The following is a 19,281-nucleotide window of genomic DNA, read 5'->3' on the forward strand; positions in this document are numbered from 1 at the left end:
TGTGCTTGAAATCCAACAACAGCTCTTCATTTCAGTTTAGTATATGTAAACCTGGGGTGCGATCAATTCGTTCTTCATTCCTTGGCTGAAAGTTGAATTTCTCTATGCGTCTAGTGAAAAGTGTGGCTTTTCTATCTTCCTCTGCTATTTTCTTGATGTTATGCCTCAGCACGAATGTAAAGAAATAAAGGATTTCGATGACGGACACAATACTCATTCCAATGAAAAGGCTATATGCGCTCCCAAAGTTGGCTGAAAAAAATTAGAAGATTCTAATTAATCGATAAACAAGACGAGACGTTTATTGTTATCACTTTTTTTTTTAACTGGACATAATCTATGAACTGTAAGAATAGGAAGTGCTCTATGTAGAGGGGAAGCTTTTATTGGCACTGGATGCCGTATCAGTACTGAATACTTACATATTAAAGATATGAAGTTGGTTAAAAGATCCCTTCTCAACTTTTTGTATACTTGTGAATTCAGAAATACATGGATGACAGTAGAAAATTCCGGTAGGCGGTCACTGTAAAGATCAAATATTTTCGTAACCATAAGTATTCCCTCCAAAGTGCAAATGTTTGGTCATAATTTGATAATAGTAGTATGACTGTCCTTTGATAGTCTTCACGAGTCTGGTGCTCGGTCGGACGCTGAGGATCTCTTTATGGTGCTTTTAGCATTTGGAAGTCAGCTTCAGATACAATTCTTGCTCTGATGATCCGATGCATCAGAATAGAGTAGAGAGAGGCTTTCTCGGAAGGGCTCAATGCACTTCCAAAGAGACTATTTATTAGTGCTAATTTTTGTCAAGTGTTGAAATTGTTTTTGGTAGTAACCCACCCCAGGAAATGGCATGGAAATCCCATTTTAGTAGTCGTGATATTATACGGAAGGCATTGAAAAGTAGATACCAAGCTCAGATAAAAGAGAACGGTTTGAGGCAACGTATTTTATACTATCCACTAGGCTAAATCCTACCTTATCTCTCTTGATGAACAGATCTCCCAACAGGCCGGCCAAGGAAATGCAGTGAATGCCTCAATCGACATAGCAGGACGGGATCCTCCTGTCCGGAAAAGGCCAAGTGTTCTTGACACATGGGCAGAGTCAGGACACAAGTAAATTAGTCCGAGCAAAACAAATATATGTCTGTTAAATACTGGTTCCCTCATTGGAAAAACGGAGGAACTTGCAGGAGTCTTTCGGATGAGGTACATTGATATTTGCGCTCTACAAGAAAGTCGATAGTACGGTGCCAAAAACTGCGACACAGAACGTGAACGTTGTTAAAATGACTTCTCTGCTTTGGTACCCTGCACCCTCAATATGATGTTGGCATCGCTATCTCTGAGGGTACCAAGATGCCACTAAACAAATCGAGCGATTTGACGACCGGCTGATAAGACTCACCATTATATCGGCTGATCGCACGACTCACTCACCGGTCGACCTGATGTCGAGAAAGATGCCTTCTGGTAACTTTTCGACACAAAGACATCTAACGCGGTTGCCGATGATTATATCGTCATTGCAGGAGGTCTTAACCAATGATCCCGCTTACGCGATTACCAACCATTATGAATATTGAAAAATTGTGGAACTAAAGTAAGCTGCGCAATTCGCAAATTTACACGAATTAAATTAAGAGGACCCGACGACATTGTATCTGACTTCTGAAAAGCAAAAAGTTGGCACCCAACACTGTCTCAATGAGTTCTTCAATCGGGTTATTCACGAAAGTATAATAGAACACCATCTAACTGGTAAGAAAGCACCACGGCTCCAATATGGAAAAAGAAAGGCAGAATGTTCAATTTCCCATCCAATCCGGTTGCTGTCCACTACCATAAAGATTTTTGAAGGCATTCCTTACAACCGCATTCGCGACATCGTTAAAATAACCGTGAATCAACCTGGATTTGCCCAGAAGTGCGAAACTGCTGACGCAGGTGGGGAGAGGGAAAGCCTCTGAGCACTCACACCCTAGTGGTTCATTGTATTTAATTCCCCCGTCTAACAGAATATCCCGGATTCGTTTATGTATCGCAGGATTTCCGTTAGTGGATGTGATGTTACCCGCTGCAGTTGAAGCACATCAGCGCCAAAAATCCGATGTCTGATGAGTCCATAGATGGGGCACTCACATTGAAAATGTTCCATGGATTCCACTTCATCATTACAGGATGGACATGTGACATCTTGGAGAATTTCTATATTGGAAATATGTCTAGTTAGCAAAATTTGGCCAGTCAGAAGGCCCACAATACTCCTGTAAGTCTTTCTGCTTTTCGACAGGATAAACTTTGCAGTATGTTTGTTTGGCTCTGACAGGAAGAGTTTGGTCTGTCCAGCAGCATTAAGGCTTCGCCACCTGTCATTATGGGAAGCTTGTTCCTAGTTTTTGATAGTAGCATTAGCCCATGCTGTTGACACCCCAATTGCTGGTATGGGGGAAATTGTACCCTCTCTTGCTAAAGCATTCGAGATTTCATTTCCCTCTATACCACAATGACCGGGTACCCAGAGTAGTTTAACCGTATTGAATCTAGCAACAGAGTTCTATCTATTTCTAGATTGCTGACCGATTTTCCAAGTAATCAAAGGACTGCTCAACGCCCTCAATGCAGCTTGATTGTCACTAAAGATTGCGATGCGCCTGCCCTTCAACAACTCGTCAATCATTCACGTTGCAGCCTTTAGGATCGTATACGCTTTAGCCTGGAAGACCGTTGTATATTGTCCCCAGGGAAAAGTGCACTTCTCGTTTTTATTAGAGAGGGAGACTCTTACTTCAGAATCCTGCTTTTTATTATAGCTATTGGTGTAGAAGACGTCAGTATATTCTGACAAACATTCTTCCCAGTTCTCGTTTCGTTTCAAAATAAGTTCATACTTCTAGTTCTAGTTCTAGATATTGCCCTTATAGACTTTCCGGGTGGGATCATCTTCATCCATACGGATTAAGTGACCCGCCCACCGTAACCTATTGAGCCGGATTTTATCCACAACCGGACGGTCATGGTATCGCTCATAGATTTCGTCATTGTGTAGGCTACGGAATCGTCCATCCTCATGTAGGGGGCCAAAAATTCTTCGGAGGATTCTTCTCTCGAACGCGGCCAAGAGTTCGCAATTTTTCTTGCTAAGAACCCAAGTTTCCGAGAAATACATGAGGACTGGCAAGATCATAGTCTTGTACAGTAAGAGCTTTGACCCTATGGTGAGACGTTTCGAGCGGAACAGTCTTTGTAAGCTGAAGTAGGCTCTGTTGGCTGACAACAACCGTGCGCGGATTTCATCATCGTAGTTGTTATCGGTTGTGATTTTCGACCCTAGATAGGAGAAATTGTCAACGGTCTCAAAGTTGTATTCCCCTATCCTTATTCTTGTTCGTGCTTGTGTTTGACCAGTGCGGTTTGATGTTGTTGGTTGATTCGTCTTCGGTGCTGACGTTGCCACCATGTATTTTGTCTTGCCTTCATTGATGTGCAGCCCCAGATCTCGCGCCGCCTGCTCGATCTGGATGAAGGCAGTTTGAACGTCTCGGGTGGTTCTTCCCATGATGTCGATATCGTCAGCATAGGCCAGTAGTTGGGTGGACTTGAAGAGGATCGTACCTCTTGCATTCACCTCAGCATCACGGATCACCTTCTCGAGGGCCAGGTTAAAGAGGACGCATGATAGCGCATCCCCTTGTCGTAGACCGTTGTTGATGTCGAATAGTCTTGAGAGTGACCCTGCTACTTTTATCTGGCCTCGCACATTGGTCAGGGTCAGCCTAGTCAGCCTTATTAATTTCGTCGGGATACCGAATTCTCTCATGGCCGTGTACAGTTTTACCCTGGCTACGCTATCATAGGCGGCTTTAAAGTCGATGAACAGATGGTGCAACTGTTGTCCATATTCCAACAGTTTTTCCATCGCCTGCCGCAGAGAGAAACAGATGATTGGGTACTGAAAATTAGGATGCTTGAGGCACCAACTGTAAATCAAATCAGCGGCGCGTTGATGAATCCACACCAACGAAAAAGAAACAACAAGTTTTTATTATTTCAATTAATTAATCGTTGGAAACACCGCATAATTTCACTCAGAAATCTCATCTCTTGCTGATTTGCCTGGAGTGAAGCCTCTTTGGTATGGGCCAGTGATGTTCTGGGCGTATGGGGCTATCCGGCCTAGCAAGATAGCGGAGAATATTTTAAAGATGGTACTCAGCTACATGACACTTCTATAATTAAAAAAAGTCAAGCGACGACGGCTTTACGGTTTCTTACCAGGGCAGAGGCAAATCGTCAGACGCTGCCTCACCTCTGCCCTGGGAGCAGCGTGACCGTAGCGGCTCGCAGATGTTGGATTTGCGCTCAATATAATTCGTGGGCATGTCGTGTTTTACGAATTATATAAAGGAGCATTCAACATCTGCGAGCATATGAACATATTACCTACATCTATCCTGCAATAAGCTACTACATATATGACGGTGTACATCATGGGACTGCATGTTATCAACGGCATTTGTTGACTGTCTGTCGCTGGTATCCCTGTTTTGCATTTCAGGTGAAACAAGCAAGTATGGTAGTATCTAAATGAACTGAGATAGGTCTTCGAGAAACTTGGTTAGTCAAGGGATAGAAGTCTACAAGTAACTTCATTATGTGTTTACTCTACATAAAATCACTTTAATATCCTCCATATTTGTTTAGATTAGAACTTAAGACTAAAAGCTATAAATTTATCTAAAATTTGACTTACTAGAAGTCCACAATGGTGAAATTCGTTATGGAAAGTGGTATAGCGTTTGTTTGTACATCAAAGATAGTATTCTGGCAGCTTGGTGGGCATTCACATCGATATTCAGCACTCTCCTTACGGACTATCGTGTGTTCTGCAAAAGATACAAAAGTGTCCAACAGCACAATGTGATGACGTCCTACAAAAGCCCACCTACCGAAATTATCCACTAAGCATGGTATCTTCGTGAAGTTGCACACAGGGATGTTCGGCACCTCAATGAAGTAATATGGGACACATTCGCACCTTTCGATGATACTCAATATCTGACATTCTATGATACAGTTTTCATCGTCGTACTCGGAAAAGAATCGCAATCGTCTCTCCTCAGGAAATAGGCAATTACGTTCCGTAACACCCAGTTGTCGAACCTGATTAGAGCACGTTATTACGGTAGGACGAATTCGTACCAGGACCTCACTATGAATCGGGATTAGTTTCTCAATGGTAGTTTCTGACGGGAACACATTGTTCTTATGAACCAGCAATTTCACGCCGTATGAATATGTGGCGGTAATTGCTGCATCATCGAAAATTGGCGTTGCAATAATGGAGAGGCCATTAGACAACCCGTGCATGGTGGCATGCTTACGAAGGTAGATGACGCTGTGGAGTATTACGTATTATTCAAAATGAAGTCAATTAGAAGCGGAAAAACTATTTAAGACCACTTGATGGTGGTAGATACCTTATATCATTTGAAAGGTGAATACGACAAGGATTAAATCGATACCGTACCAATCATGATTTAATGGAAATTAAGTTGAACGGAAAATACTGCTCAGAACTCATGTATTAAATGAGTTGTTTAAAGCTCGTCAATATTCAGTTGTAGGGAGTTATGTTAATCCTGACCATTAAGTGTCCTGAAAATTTGCATTATTTGATGTGAACTCCACGTTACCCTTTTTGATCCACGTTAAAAGAACAACAGGTTCCACTATAAGTTCTTGTAATTTGGAAGATTTGGTCGCATTTATGTATTTTGGATTGCCAGCGACAGCGGTACAGAAGGTCCTTACACTCTGCCCGAAGGTACAGCATCGTGTCCGTTATAGTATAGCGATTATCATCGATTATTCGCTGAAGTTCATTTAAATCATCTTCGTTATACTCGGTCTTTACGCGAAAACCAATAACTTGACTGAAGTAACCATACATCGTTTCCTTTGTGACGTTAGGGGGTAATTTTCTGTAATTGTTTTTGAGAGGAATTTATTTGAAAGAATTGAAAACTAGGAAGGATTCAATCAGGCCAGTACTTACAATCCATCTATAAACTTCCGTGTCTTAATGGAGTTTATATAGTTGCTTGAGCATATTGTTATCGCTGGAAACATTAATTCCGAGAGAGGAGCATGATCCGTTTCAATGTTGAGACGCGTTGGATTGCCAATAAAGTCTAAGTAGAAAGTGTATACCAACCAATTTGCAACTGCAAACGATGTTAGTGCGATGAAAATCCAAATAGCCCTAAAAATGATTACTTATGAAATGAAAAGTACAACAGTTGTGTACTTCCTTTCTAGGCATTAGTATAGTAAATTTGTGGCGCAGCAGGGTTAGGAGGGAGGAAGGAAGGAAATTGACTTTGACCACGTCGCTATAAGGAGCCGGAGCCGCTATCGAGGATCAATCGCACGTTCAGGAGCCCCAACCCCAACCAAAACACTGTCATATATAAAACCACTCCAAGAGACGGCGACGATATTCTTTTTAAAATTCGTCGTTGGAGTTCTGCTCTCATGGCGGCGAGTTTTTTATTTTGGTCTGCGTTTCAAGCGTCCGCTCTAGAGTGCATAGATGGTTTTTCTTTTCTCTTTCGTACGGGCATTTGGGGGTGCGGTTTGCCGTCGTCAAATTAGGGTGTGTTCAAATTCGGCACAGCCGCGTCCTCGGCTCATCTCGCTATTGTCTTGTCTCTGGACAACAAAGACGCAGCAGACCCATTGGACCTTCAAGTGACCGCCCTCGCTGTGCGTGTCCCTCCTTTTTGGGGAAGGAACCCGGAGCTGTAGTTCGTCCATCTGGAGGCGTAATTCCAGATGTCTGGAATCACAGCGGATGCGACCAAGTTTAATCACGCCATTGTAGGCCAAGATGAGGAGACCATCCTTTTGGCAGAAATTGTCAAAACGGCCTCCTACAATGTACTCAAAACGGAGCTAATTAAGCGCCTGTCGGTAAGTAAGTCAGCTAAGCTGGATCACTTGCTGGCAGGTTTGACGTTTGGCGATCGACCTCGTAGCCAATTGCTTTACGAAATGAAGCAATTGGGTGGGAGCAAGATCGACGACGACTTGCTGGAGTCGCTCTGGCTTCGACGACTTCCGGAGAGCAACCAGGCGATCCTCGCGTGCGTGGCCTGAGGCTCCAGACACAGGTGAGGTTCCTCGGCCACTTCATTTCCCCTGACGGAATACAGCCCGACCCAGACAAGATGCAAGCGATCTCAAGCTTCCCGTGTCCGAAAACTGTGAAGGATTTGCGGAGGTTCTTGGGCATGCTAAACTTCTTTCCTCGTTTCCTGTCCAAGGCTGCCCAACACCAGTCCGTTTTGAACGCGTACTTGTCTGGCCTCAAAACAAAAGACACATGAGAGATTGTGTGGTCTGAAGAGGCTGTCCGCGCGTTTGACAAATCCCGGCAACAAGCGCCTGATACTACACTCTTGGCATTTCCTCGACAAGATGCACCGCTAGCCGTTTTTGTTGATGACTGACTGACTCTGACATCGCAGTAGGTGCTGTTCTTCACCAAAAGGTGACCATAAGCCTCTCACATATGCTTTAAAACAAAAGCCCGAGAAAGCGTCCGCTCGTCAGCTTCGACACCTGAGCCTTATAAGCCAGTTCACGTCCGACATACAGCACGTGTCTGGCAAGGACAACATAGCTGCTGATGCTTTTTCACATGTCTCCGAAGTAAACATTCCCGCCGCACTCAACTTCTCGCTATCGCCAAGGCGCAGCAGGATGACGCAGTATTTCAGAGCCTCAAATCCAACCTCAAATACAAATTTCGGGAGTTGCCCATCTTCGACTCGTACTTCTCTCTCTGCTGCGAATACTCGAAAAAAGGACCCCGGCCATACATTCCGGCCACCTTTCGCAAGGAAGTGTTCCACGCAATTCACGATGTAGGGTATCCAGGCATCAGGACAACAAATCGGCTTTTCACCGAAAAATACTTCTGACCCTCAATGAATAAGGATGTCAACTCCTGGAGCAGAGAGTGCATCGCATGCCAGAAGTGTAAGGTCACCGGGCATGGAAGAAAAGAAGTGGGCTCATTCCCACGCACTACCAAGCGATTCCACACAATACACGTCGACATCGTAGGCCCATTGTGAGACTCGCACGGTTTCAAGTATTGCCTCACAATCATCGACACGTTTACGCCGTGGCCTGAGGCAATACCTCTGAAGGACATTACGGCACAATCTTGTGCCGAAGCCCTCTGTCCAGAGTGGATCTCTCGCTTTGGTGTCCCTGCAGTGATTATCACTGATCAGGGAATGCAATCTGAGTCCACCCTTTTTTCGGCGTTAGGCAAACTTCTGGAGTTCAAACGCCAGCGGACTACTGCATTCCACCCGCAATCCAATGGGATGCTAGAGCGTTGGCACCGGACGCTGAAATCCGCCATTATGACCCGCGATGATAGGTCCTGGACTCAAGTCTTGCCTCTCGTCCTACTTGGCCCCCAAATAACACGACGAGAGGAATTTGCTGCCAGCCCTGCGGAGCTGATATACGGGGAGAACCCAAGGCTCCCAAGTGATTCGGTCTAAGAGAGAAGATCGGGTCTCACAGAGTTTGGATTGTGGCGTCTGCTGAGAGACAACCTCCACCGCCTTAAATCTACACATCCGCACCTGCCTGCGCTGCCAGGGAACTGGAGACGTGCACGCACGTCCTGGTCAGGACGGATGCTGTCCGGAAGCCGCTGCAGCCTCCATACGAAGGCCCGTGTTCTTGAGCGGGGAGAAAATTTCTTCCAGCTCGAGATCGGGGAATACAAAAAGGCTGTCTCCTTGCCCAGACTGAAGCCTGTTTGCGTCCCAGAGTTAGCTTCGTCGAATGATGGGGAACGCAGTTCCGGGTTCGGTCGCTAGGTTTCATCTGGGGGCGGAGTGATGTGGCGCAGTGGGGTTAACAACATTCGAGATAAAAATACATAAATGCCACCGCCGGTGCTCTCCGTGGCGTATTCCAACTCGCCACGAGAGGGGAGATTCAATAGTGGTAAAATTAGTTCATCTAGTCGCCTTTTCATCGCCGGCGTATCTACATTGTTTCTTTCCAATCAATTTAACGATATTATTGTCAATTAAAATTAGGAATAAAATGTTTTAATTAAATTAAATTAAATTAATTAATATCCAATGCGAGAGAAAAGTTTACTCTCCACAATCGTCCTTAATTGGATGTCCAGCACCCGCTCTGGGGTCTTCAATACGAAAGAGGTGAGGGTGATAGGTCGGAAACCCTTCGCGGACTCATGGCTGGGCCTGCCCAAGTTTTGTTGCCGTTCAACCTAGGTTTTCAAAAAAGGAAATGATGAACTACCGCGTTCATCAAGAAAAAAACCGACTTTAGTTTTAATTAAATAATTTATTTCTCCAAACCGACAGAATGATAGTCATAGTGTCTGCACTTTACATTTGTCTATTTCACTGCGATCGCCTTTCCGACATGTGCAGATTTACCTCATCCAAAAGAATTTTAATATTGTATGAATCTATGGGACCGGATATCTAGAGTTATGTATACTTCCGCTTTCGGCACGAAAACCAGTCGTGGGTGTCTCTAAGACTGTGGTACGTATCCCAAAGAGATACAGCTCCAGTAAATCTTGAGAAGCCACTGTACTACCCTTTCCGTCTGCTTCTGTGGCATGGCTTGTATTATGCCATATGGACCCGGAGATTTATATGCGGAGAAGCTGTTTATAGCTCAGTTGATCTTATCCTCGGTAATTACCGATTTGATGGTCTTGCATAGCTGGAGCGGCTTCACACCCTCCAAGTAAGGTACTGAGTCACAGTCCTCCTCGCTGCCGGGAAAGTGGGTCTAATCCAGAAGCTTCAAGGTTTCATCAGAAGATTCCGTCCAGGAGTCTTCCAACTTTTTAAAAAAGGATAGGCTCCAATGTTTTTTGGACATAATTTTATAGAGCCTTGCAAATTCGTTGGTGTTTTGAATGTTCCGACAATACCGACAATAGTCCAACAAGGACCGCCTCTTGGCAGTCTTGATGGCCAATTTATACATCTTGAGGCAGTCCTTGTATGGCTGTTAATATTTATGCCTGTAGCATATGTTTAAGATCTCCCCGGTCAGCTTCCTGAGGCTGGATAGAACTTCATTCCACCAGGGCGAAAGTGTTTTCTTGCTGTATTTAGCAAGGCAAAAGACTTTAAAGGCGGTATCGAATGCCTTTTTCAGAGCCCCAACCTTTGATTCCAGTTCGTCTGTCGTTCCAATCTTTTCAATTTGCGCACTGGATTGTTTGTTCTTCACAATTTGACCAAATCATAAGTTGCCAGGAGCCGATGGAATTACAGCCGAATTGGTTAAATATGGAGGCGACCAGTTACACCAAGTGGTTCATCAACTTGTGCTCAAGGTATGGAACAGCGAATCAATGCCTGACGATTGGCAACGAGGCATTATCTGTCTCATACATAAGAAGGGAGATATCGCACAGTGCAGCAATTATAGAGGTATCACGTTGCTGAGTACCATCTATAAGATATTCTCCGCTATCTTGCTAGGCCGCATAGCCCCATACGCCCAGAATATCATTAGCCCATACCAAAGAGGCTTCACTCCAGGAAAATCAGCAACAGATCAGATTTTCTCTGTGCGGCAGGCGATAGAAAAACTGTTGGAATATGGACAACAGTTGCACCATCTGTTCATCGACTTTAAAGCCGCCTATGATAGCATAGCCAGGGTAAAACTGTACACGGCCATGAGAGAATTCGGTATTCCGATGAAATTAATAAGACTGACTAGGCTGACCCTGACCAATGTGCGAGGCCAGATAAAAGCAGCAGGATCACTCTCAAGACCGTTCGACATCAACAACGGTCTACGATAAGGGGATGCCCTATCATGCGTCCTCTTTAACCTGGCCCTCGAGAAAGTAATCCTTGATGCTGAGGTAAATGCGAGGGGTATGATCCGCTTTAAGTCCACCCAACTACTGGCCTATACTGACGATATCGATATCATGGGAAGAACGACCCGAGACGTACAAACTGCCTTCATCCAGATCGAGCAGGCGCTGATTGGCGTGAGACCTTGGGCTGCACATCAATGAAGGCAGCGTAAGCACCAAAAACCAACCACGTATGAATGAGGATGATCCAGCCTGAAAAATCAATAAGGGCAATATCTTCGGTAGAAAAAGAAGACGAGGCAGAACCTGCCTGAGATGGAACGATGGCGTAGGCTAGGACGCCAGATAGCTTTTAGGGATATCGAATTAGTGGACCTCGGCGCAAAACCGGGATATCTGGAGTTCCTTATTAAGGCAGGCCTAGACCGGATACCAATTGTGGCGCAGTTGATGATGATGATTTAGCGTTTCTCTCGTGCTAATGTGAAATGTTATGTGTGAAAACAGCTGATATCATGGGGAATTCCTGGAGTGGATGCGAGTTCTGCTGACGGCTTGTCTTTGTTTAAGGAGAGATTAGGAGGCTTTTCGCTTTGTGGTTATGAAACTACAGTGTTCGAGGTGGTAGTATGCAAGGGGTTCAGATTTGAACTGGAAAAACTCACATGGGCATCGGTAATTTGGTTTGGATTCCGGGAGGAGGGAAGTTTGGGGGTCCGAATGAGGAAGAACCGCGTTTTGGGAAGGCAATAGTTTATAGCGAAACCTCAATTTACTGGACATCCTCAGTGTACGTGATTTTGTCCGTTAATCAGAGGCGTTCGTTAAATGGAAATGTCATATGATGTAATAAAAGGGAGAGGGCCTGTTGTGCGACGTGGCCTTTGTGTCGAAAAGGACTGAACTGACCTTCAGAAAGTATAAATCCAAAAGAAACAATATTATTGCCGAGATGGGAATTTTTCGAGATTCCGAGTACTTTCGAGAAAATTATAATACAAAACTTGGTCCCCGCTGCCCTTTATTGAGATGTAAAAATACGTGACTTAATGAATGTTTCTGAAGTTTTTGGTGTCCGCGGCCGTCATTGTTCTGTTAAAAAACACATCTCTGGGCCGGTGCAATAGATATTGTCCGGTATTTAAAGGAGTCCAGTAAATAGAGGTGACCGTTCGGCGAGGTTTCACTGAATCTCAAATTATACAATACTCATGGGTTTTCTAGAATAAAGGTCATTAATTGTATGGAACAATGGAAATTAGGAGAAATTTATTCACTCATAATTACGTGAAATGAAGTGTGTTGAGTCGTAATGAGCGCATACGTGATTTGAAGACTTTATTTCTTGCGCAAATTTGGAAAGGTCTTAATACATGCGTGAACTTCCGGGGAAAAAGCTCGCTGTTATTTTGGGAGGCGGCTGTCGTCGTGCTTTTGGGTATTTCGAAGTGATCGGACCTAGATTTTGGGCCCTGTGAATGGAATGTGGTTGTTGTACAGAATCCATAGTCCATAATCCGATAGTCTTCTCTTACCGGGTCGTAGATTTAATTCTTTTCCTGACGCACCAGCCCTGCCACTACCCTCATTTCTCTGTCCTTTTTCAGCCTGGTCATCTACAGCCATTTTCGATGGCAAGGCGCTCCCTCTTGAACTGGGAATCAGTTTCTGATAGACTTTTGACTGCCAGATTTGGGTTCAGGCTAAAAAGCATTGCAATTTTACTGTGGTATGCACCAAAAGAGACTTCTGATGTAATGGCATCGCACACGCAGTGATCTACACCTGAAGAACATTCCGGAAAAAACTAACAGCGACATATGATGGCGCACATTTTCACGTTCTGCATTGAGATGAAATCTCAGAGGAAGTTGAGATCAAGATCGGAGCCTGCCTGGGTACATATTCTCATTGATATTATTTCTTCCTGCTATCAGTGAAGTTTTTTATGCTGCTCTTTTGGGAGGACGTTTAGGAGTTAATTGGTCCATGACATTTTTCCCCAGACATCTCGACTACGCCCATGATATCTGTTTCTTCTTTCACCGGATCATGAGCCTAGGCCAAATGGTTCTGGATTTGGAAAGAGAGTTGAGTTTGACTAAAAGTAACCCCTACTGGGGTATGAACAGAGAATGCTGGCCTGATACTATTTTTAACGAAGAGTTGGGCCGCGCATAGGCCTGTCACCCGTAGGCGTTGTGATCGGGAAGCGGGGGCACACATAAGGGGGAGCGACAATTGAGCGGTCTCCTGAGTGGGTTTGACTGTTCTGATAATAGTCCAACCAGGACCGCCTCTTGGCAGTCTTGATGGCTAACTTGTACTTCTTCAGGCAGTCCTTGTATGGCTGCCAATATTTATACAATATATATACGACCACAGCAGATGTTGAACATCTCCCTCGTCAACTTCCTGAGGCTGGACAGAATTTCATTCTTCCGGGGTGACAGTGTCTTCTTGCTGTATTTCGCAGGGCACGAGACTTTAATGGCTGTATCGAATGCTTTTTCCAGAGCACCAACTTTTCACTCCAGTTCGTCTGTCGTGACAATTTTGCGAATTTGCGCACCGGAGAGTTTGTTCTTTATAACTTGATCAAACTTTATCCAGTGGATCTTCCTGGGGTCTCTTGAAGGTTTGTAGACCTTTGCGACCAGATCCAGACTGAAAAGTATCCAACCATGATCTGAGAGGGATTTCTGGTCGGACAGTCTGCTATTCTCCACCCTAAGAATCCCATACTTGTCGACGTCCCTCTCTCCTCCCAACCGTCACAGCTCTCCGAGCTGGGAAAATGAAAGGTTGGTGTACTGCTCCTGTTACACACCGATAGATTTGTATTAATAGTAAAATGAAAGAATGACTCATCTCTCTAGTTAATTTTCGAGCTACCCTAAATCGTATGCCTTGCATTGGGCTCGTAGCCTATCAACAGGTTGTTGCTATTGTGGTCGTCAAATGTTGCAGTTCTTCTGGCGGAGCTATTCGTTCATGAGCCATGCAAGCCGAGAAAATGTGTAAGCTCTTGCCCCCACCTGTTTGACCACCACTAGGTTGCTGGAACTCAGGTCCGGACACAGAAAGGTGTGCAGGCTCTTTCTCACCAGGATACGTTTATCTGTACTACCCTAAACATGATCTGCTGTCGGACCGTCGATCCTCATCTTCTCCAACAGCGCGTTGACGGCGTCGACTGCAGTCAGATCGTCGTCTGGTTTTGCAGAGAGGAACACTTTCACCTTTGCGTTCCTGACTCCGAACCGCACTTTATAGTCTGCCTTTTCCAGTATATCTAGGCACTCTCCGTTTATATGGAACAGGAAAGGTTGGCTGTTCGTCCGGGGTTCTTCCTCCTTGATAACTACCCAGTCGTTTAGGGATGGGGATTGGACGAGATTTTCCTTATCCATGGGTATCTTCGGCAACCAGATGCGAGCGACTGGAACTCCACCTATTCATTTGCAATGAGGTGCCCCTAACAAGCCGAAAAGTAATCATCTACGTATCTCCCGAGAATTTTGGATATAGATGAAGATGAAGATGAGTGATGGACGGTAGTTTTCAGCCAGAGGATATTGAAGGCGCTATGTATCTAAGCAGTATTTTGCAGACGAATGATACAATACCAAAATCAAGCTATTCAATCTCTACAACTAACTCTCCGAGACGAAAGACGTACTGATATTGGATATTATTAAAGATGTTATAGTCACTTTAAATCTTCCAAAAAGGGATTATTTCGAATACCGTAGCGTAATATACCTCCACAGGTCACTATGTTGCTCTCCTGGAAACCAGACTAAGTTGACGTCCCACATAATTTTTATCAAACTACTACTCTTTCATCTTAGACCAGTCTAATCAACGTAACTACTTTTTCTTGGATTATCTCCACTTACTTTGTTGAGGTTTTTATCCATTTCAAGTATTTAGTATGCAATAAGTGGACGAGCTACAAGACATCTTTTTCTACAGCACTTGGGCGAATAACAAATTGCCTTCATGACAAGATGTCATTTAACGGATGAGTTGCTTAAAGATATGCTTCAGTTGCTTGAATTAATGTCGGCATATCCTATTTATACGAGGTACCTTATTTTTCCCATATTTTTTAGATCTCCTTCTGGAACAGCGTTAAACTTCTTGAAGCTTCTCATGTTCCGGATGTCCTAGTTTTTGGTGTGTTGTTCGGGAGCTCATTGATTCTTATCGAAATCAATATTTCCCATAGAGAATATTCCTTCCCGAAATCATTTGCGGTAATTTTACCAAAAGAATGAAAAGTGTGGATTCTCATATTCACGTATCCAATTTCCGTGCTGAGCAGAAAATAATGGAAACTCAAAAACCAGGTGGAGGTATTTCCTTTCAAAGTATTTATGACGACATTTCGATTTTATGTTGAATAGAATGGAAAGTTTGCTGAATTTATTACTTAACGGAAATAGGTTTTTTTATATTGAATTTATTCTGTCAGATACGGGAAGCAATCTTTTAATAGCCAACGATTGCGAATTCACTTTGAAGAGCGATTCAGCACGCTTAAATTTTCTGTTTGTGCAAGAAGATTAAAGATTTTTTTAACAAATTATTAAATAGGGGCTTGTGTTTCATGCCTCACTGTCAAGGATATACAGCACTTAAAGATACAAGATATTGAAAACACATATTAGACTATTGATTCTCACTTGGTGAACGCGTTGCCGGTGGGATCCGTAGTGTACTTCAATCCATGAATAGATGTTATTTGACTGAAATCTTTCCAAGTTTTCGACAGAGCGCGGATATAGATATTTCCGGGTTTTTTCTTCTTTGAAACCATTTCGCTAACGTGACTTCTTTAGACTGAAGAACTTTAATTGGGCTAGGATATTTGGAGAAAAACACCAGTGTCTTCTGAAATTATTGTCTATTCTATGGTTCAATAATAACTACTGTATGGCAAACAAGGATTAGGATGGTGATTAAGTGTATGTTCGACATGTCAATTGTAATCCCCATATGTCGAAAACACCTGACAATTGGACATCATTCAGAATCTCATTAGCGTTTCGACGGACCTAATCGAATTCAGGACGCTGGCATGCGAGAGCGCCGCATCGATTTCGGCAGCATTTTAAGTTACGTCGGCAATCACCGTCTTGGCTACAACGGCTGGTACAAACCCAAGGACCTTCTGGGGATTTCGGACACTGCCCTTCCTTCTCGACTCTTCCTCGTACCTGAGTGACCGGAATTGTGCAGGCTGCTCCACAACTTGTTGGACAACACTTGTAGCGTCCTGCACATTGCATGTCTGAGTTACACTGGACGATGCACACGGACGAATCCCTGGCTGGCGGGCAACTGCCTGGCTTCGTTGCACTGAACACCCTGGAAAATTGTCCATTTGCACCTGGCCAAATTGCTGGGAAGAAATGATTAGTTTCATGTAATGCAATTATTCTGCTTTTAAGGGGACTCTAAGGACGATGAAGAAATATTTTTCAAAGAGGAAAATCTGGAAAATTTTATAATAAATCTTTTGGTATCTGGTGATATGAGGTTTGGAAGCAATTCCCAACAAATTTTCATAATATCAAACTTTCAACTTCTTAGTATTTCTTCAAACTCAAATGGGCGATAAATTCAGATGCAAAAAGGATGAAGTCACTCCCAACAGAACAGCTATTAGCACTTCAATTGCATAGCAAAAGTTTCACCCTCACTAGCCTCAGAGTCTCCTTAAACAATGCACAAATAGAAATTCACTTCTTACTCGTAGATAATCCCAAAAGTAGGAAAAGGAAAATCGTAGGCTTTGCCATAATCCCGAATCGCTTGGAACTAGGACAAGTGGAACTACACACGTATGTACGTAAATTAATTGAACGGAGTGAACTGGAAGTGCATGACTTGATTGAGTTATATTTAAAGGGTTTGATTTGCTTCGGAAATTACAAATTTGTGGTTTCTCCTTCCTGTGGGCGACGCGTTTACAAAACCACAAATTTCATTCTAGAAAGTGTAACGCAACGTGTTGTAGTTCAATTCGAGTATAATTTGGATTTTACCTTATCAATTATTGCAGAAACGCTATATAAATGCTATATATATATATATATTGAGAAATATTTCCCTTGGGTGCGAAGATGTGGGTGTTGATAAGTGGCATTTAAACATGTTGGCATAAAATCGACATAATTGTGATAATATGTATGTAAAATTGTAGCATATCCGTTCATTTTTTGGGTTATCGGCCAATGCCCCTGGAGGAAACTCTTCGGCTAGCCTTTAGGCTTTTATAACGACTGGCGTTTATTCCATTAGCAGTTGCTGTTAAAATATCGATAAAAGTATGCAAGTCAAACTCGCACCACGAAGATTATTATTATTATTCTGTTAAGGGAAAATCGCACCGCGTCCTTGAAGAACTATTGTGCCCCTTTTACTGGTTATAGTGTACCTGTTGATCATAGTATCTCAAACAGGCCTGTAACCGTTAGGAACTTTAGTATGTTCCCCACTTCCAGAAGTTTCAGCTTTGCATCTGGTATTAAGTGTTCTCCCAGATGTATCGACCTACTTTGCACAAGTGCCGGACACTGTCCCGGGACGTGCATAGAGGTTTCGTCCTCCTCCTCACAGAACCTGCAGGCAGTGTCCGTAGATATCCCTAGCTTCCCTAGGTGATAGTTCAGCCGACAATGACCAGTGAGAATTCCTACTATGATTTGGAGGTTCTTTTTGGTGAGGTTTAAGCAATCCTTTGTACGCATGGGTTCGTATCCCCCAATAAGCACCCTGGACTGTTCCATCCCTGGTAGGCCCGCCCAACATAGTTCCCTCAACCGTTTCTCTTCGTTTCTTAGATTCATAGCCATGAAACCGTTTCCGATTCCACAGAAGGGTTCCACCACGAAGATACGTATGCCCAATTGGATTTAAGATAGGACATTTTTCAACTCCTGTTTAGTAAAATATGATGAAGTAACAAATTCGTCTCTAGCAGCAGCTTCCTCGATGGTTTGGGTCCTTCAATGTTGGGTATCATGACAGTTAACCCAGCTACAACTTCCCTTGCTTTCTCGCTCGTCGGGTCAAGTGTTCTTTGGAGATTAATTGGTGACCCAGCATAGCAAACGTGTAATGAGACCAATATGGTCTGTCGATGGTTAAAAAACCATCCTGAGTGGCCGGAGACAACCAAGAGGAGAGTGCTAACCCAAAAACCAAAAAATATGGCGAAATGCACCGTGAAGGTTCGCCCGAAAATTTTGAAGCTTCGTTGAAGTGCTCCGTCGACGTAGATGCATATATATTATATTATGTGAGCATATACACTTTCGCGTGATACTGACATTCGAAGTTTTGAATTTGCATAAAAGCGAAGCTTTGGCATACCATAACTTTGTTAGTAATAGTATGTACCAAATTTGATGCTATAATACTCAATGTTGTAGCCAACATTGCTGCAAAATTTCGTGATTTTAGGACGAATTTAAGGGGGGTTTACTAAAAATTATAGTAATATATGTATATACTATTATTAACTTCAATTTAACAAATATCGATGTGCATGTGTTTTGGAGCCTAGGCAGCATATAGTGGCAGCCTCCTGATTTTTTGTCAGATTTTTCGGTTGGGTACTTTCTGAGAATGGGTCAGTGTCAGCACTTTAGACCCTCCGCACTCCCTACCTTTCCAATAAATGTCAAAACTAAGTGCGACTTTGGAAAGTACTAACCGAGATCTTTCATTTGATACCCCACATGACAATATTTTGTAAAAAAAATATACACCTCCTTTTCCATGGATTGGGACATCCCCTTGAATTCAAAGTAGAATAATGTAATTCACTGTATGTGTGAGCGTTCACACCTTTCCATGGAATTTGGTGTTAATCACTGTAACCATCTGCGAGAAAAACGCGTGTGAGAGACAGAGCGACAGACAGATAGACAGACGGACAGACAGACCTGTGCGGAATTGCCAAATCTCGCATCAGGCGCGTCCTTTGGTGGTGTGGGGGATTCCTTGGCCACCGTTGCACCGAATACTACAAGTATAATAGCTTGGAGAAAAAGGCATTTAAAAAGAGTACATCACTCCCGAGGACGCCTGTTCAAAACACAAGGAGAGATGCCCCACAAACTGGTCATTCATTAGCCAATAGTAGGGTGACTACACGCTGGTCGGAACATGTTGCAAGTAATGTTTGATCTATTTAGGACAAACGTCAATGAAGGATGGAAATCAGGGAAGCTCCCGGAAGGCTAATAAATACGAAAGTGCCCAGTGGGAAACCAAGCAGTGTCAGAATACCGACGAATGATCGTTGGCTCTACTCGGAGGAAAAATAGCAGAGTTGTC

At 43.5% G+C, this 19,281-nt stretch overlaps 2 protein-coding genes across 2 annotated transcripts; both read right to left on the reverse strand.

Moving 5' to 3' along the window:
• Nucleotides 1-25: 25 nt before the first annotated feature.
• Nucleotides 26-15,751, reverse strand: LOC119656981 (sodium channel protein Nach). Its single transcript, XM_038063713.1, has 7 exons — nt 15,618-15,751; nt 6,064-6,270; nt 5,837-5,989; nt 4,955-5,403; nt 4,759-4,891; nt 423-526; nt 26-252 (listed from the first exon to the last, which is right to left on the reverse strand). Exons 1-7 carry the CDS (start codon nt 15,749-15,751, stop codon nt 32-34), a joined length of 1,401 nt encoding a protein of 466 aa, XP_037919641.1. The 3' UTR covers nt 26-31.
• A 70-nt stretch (nt 15,752-15,821) lies between these two features.
• LOC119657272 (WAP four-disulfide core domain protein 18-like) lies at nt 15,822-16,829 on the reverse strand. Its single transcript, XM_038064108.1, has 2 exons — nt 16,688-16,829; nt 15,822-16,336 (listed from the first exon to the last, which is right to left on the reverse strand). Exons 1-2 carry the CDS (start codon nt 16,734-16,736, stop codon nt 15,990-15,992), a joined length of 396 nt encoding a protein of 131 aa, XP_037920036.1. The 5' UTR covers nt 16,737-16,829; the 3' UTR covers nt 15,822-15,989.
• Nucleotides 16,830-19,281: the final 2,452 nt, after the last annotated feature.

This window comes from Hermetia illucens, chromosome 5, assembly GCF_905115235.1.
Source record: "Hermetia illucens chromosome 5, iHerIll2.2.curated.20191125, whole genome shotgun sequence".
Lineage (NCBI taxonomy): Eukaryota > Metazoa > Arthropoda > Insecta > Diptera > Stratiomyidae > Hermetia > Hermetia illucens.